This window comes from Manacus vitellinus, unplaced genomic scaffold (assembly GCF_001715985.3).
Source record: "Manacus vitellinus isolate BGI_N305 unplaced genomic scaffold, ASM171598v3 ctg7180002428450_pilon, whole genome shotgun sequence".
Taxonomy (NCBI): Eukaryota; Metazoa; Chordata; class Aves; order Passeriformes; family Pipridae; genus Manacus; species Manacus vitellinus.
The window spans coordinates 1-1,946 of record NW_021937748.1 but is presented as its reverse complement, the minus strand read 5'-3'; the positions used below and the strand labels follow the sequence as shown (position 1 = coordinate 1,946).

The window sequence follows — 1,946 nt, the reverse complement described above, 5'->3', positions numbered from 1 at the left end:
GCAGGAATGACCCCCTGGGTGTATCCCAAGGAGGGGAACAGCAGGAAGGACCCCCTGGGTGTATCCCAATGAAAGGGACAGCAGGAATGACCCCCTGGGTGTATCCCAGGGAAGGGGACAGCAGGAATGACCCCCTGGGTGTATCCCAAGGAGGGGAACAGCAGGAAGGACCCTCCCAGTGTCACCTTTTCCGGGAGCTGAGCCTCCACCTCCTTCTTGAGGCGGCGGAGCAGGAAGGGCCGCAGCACCTTGTGCAGGCGGCGGATGATGAGGATGGTCTCCTCCTCGTTCAGGTCCACCTGGGCCAGGAGCGGGAATGTCACCAGGGATGGCCTGGGATGGAGCCCAGGACCCCAGGACACCGGGGCCATCCTGTGCCAGAACCCCCCTGACCCCCAATTCCCGGCGGGATCCACCCCAGGAGCTGCTCGGCCTCATCCAGCAACGGCCCCGGGGTGGGAGGGGGATCCCAGGGCTCGTCCCGGGATGGGGAAGGGCAGGGATTGGCACCAGGGAAGGGGATGGGCACCAGGGAAGGGCAGGGATTGGCACCAGGAATGGGTTGCGGTACAGGAAACGGCGATGGGCACCAGGAAGGGATGGGCGCACCAGGAAGGGCAGGGATTGGCACAAGGAAGGGATGCCGGCCACCAGGAATGAATGGCACCGGAAAGGGCAGGGGACTGGCACAGGAGGGATTGGCACCAGGGAAGGGCAGGGATTGGCACCAGGGAAGGGGATGGGCACCAGGGAAGGGCAGGGATTGGCACCAGGAAAGGGGGTTGGTACCAGGAAACGGGATGGGCACCAGGGAAGGGAACAGAGCCCTTAAAGGTGGCGTTGAGACACAGCCCAGAGCTCCAGGGTCACATCCCACAGCTCCAGGGCCACTTCCAACCCCTCCAGGGCCACCTCCAACTGCTCCAGGACCACATCCCACAGCTCCAGGGCCACTTCCAACAGCTCCAGAGAAGCTTCCAACCCCTCCAGGGCCACCTCCAGCCCTTCCAGTGCCACTAATGGTGACACCAAGTCACATCTCACAGCTCCAGGGCCACTTCCAACCCCTCCAGTGCCACCTCCAACCCCTCCAGGGCCACTTCCAACTGCTCCACGACCACTTACAACCCCTCCAGTGCCAGCTCCAACCCCTCTAGTGCCGCCTCCAGCCCCTCCAGGGCCACTTCCAGCCCCTCCAGGGCCACTTCCAACCCCTCCAGGGCCACTTCCAACTCCTTCAGTGCCACCTCCAGCCCTTCCAGTGTCACTAATGGTGACGCCAAGTCACATCCCACAGCTCCAGGGCCACTTCCAACTGATCCAGGACCATATCCCACTGCTCCAGTGCCCCCTCCAGTGCCATTAATGATGACACCAAGTCCCCTCCCTCAGCTCCAGTGCCCCCTCCACCCCCCTGGGTGACAAAGTAACACCCCCTGGTCCCCATTCCCACTGGGAACACCACAACCTCCCCAGTCCCCGTTCCCACAGGGAACGCCGGGTCACCTTCTCGCCGGTCATGGCGAAGGGCGCGTTGAACCACTGCTCGAAGGTGCTGCAGCTCTTGAAGATGGTGGGCAGCAGGAAGTTGAGCAGGGCCCAGAGCTCGGGCAGCTTGTTCTGCAGCGGCGTCCCCGTCAGCAGCAGCCGCCGCGGGGCCACGTAGTGGGTGTTGAGCACCTGGGTCAGCTTGCAGTGGTGGTTCTTCATGCGGTGCCCCTCGTCCACAATCATGTACTTCCAGCGGATCTGAGGGACAGGGAACACCAGGAATGGTAGGAATGGTGGGGCACAGCATCACCCTGACCCTAACCCTAACCCTGGGTCAGCTTGCAGTGGTGGTTCTTCATGCGGTGCCCCTCGTCCACAATCATGTACTTCCAACGGATCTGAGGGGCAGGGAATGGTGGGAATGGTGGGAATGGTGGGAAACAGCATTAACCTAA

At 62.6% G+C, this 1,946-nt stretch overlaps 1 protein-coding gene across 1 annotated transcript; it reads right to left on the bottom strand.

Moving 5' to 3' along the window:
* Nucleotides 1–185: 185 nt before the first annotated feature.
* LOC115307810 (transcription activator BRG1-like) lies at nt 186–1,889 on the bottom strand (the record flags this gene model as incomplete). The annotated part of the gene is made up of 3 exons (XM_029963248.1): nt 186–299; nt 1,507–1,679; nt 1,820–1,889. Coding segments are annotated over 3 exons (357 nt in total), but the record flags the coding sequence as incomplete, so codon positions are not given.
* Between the last annotated feature and the right edge of the window lie 57 nt (nt 1,890–1,946).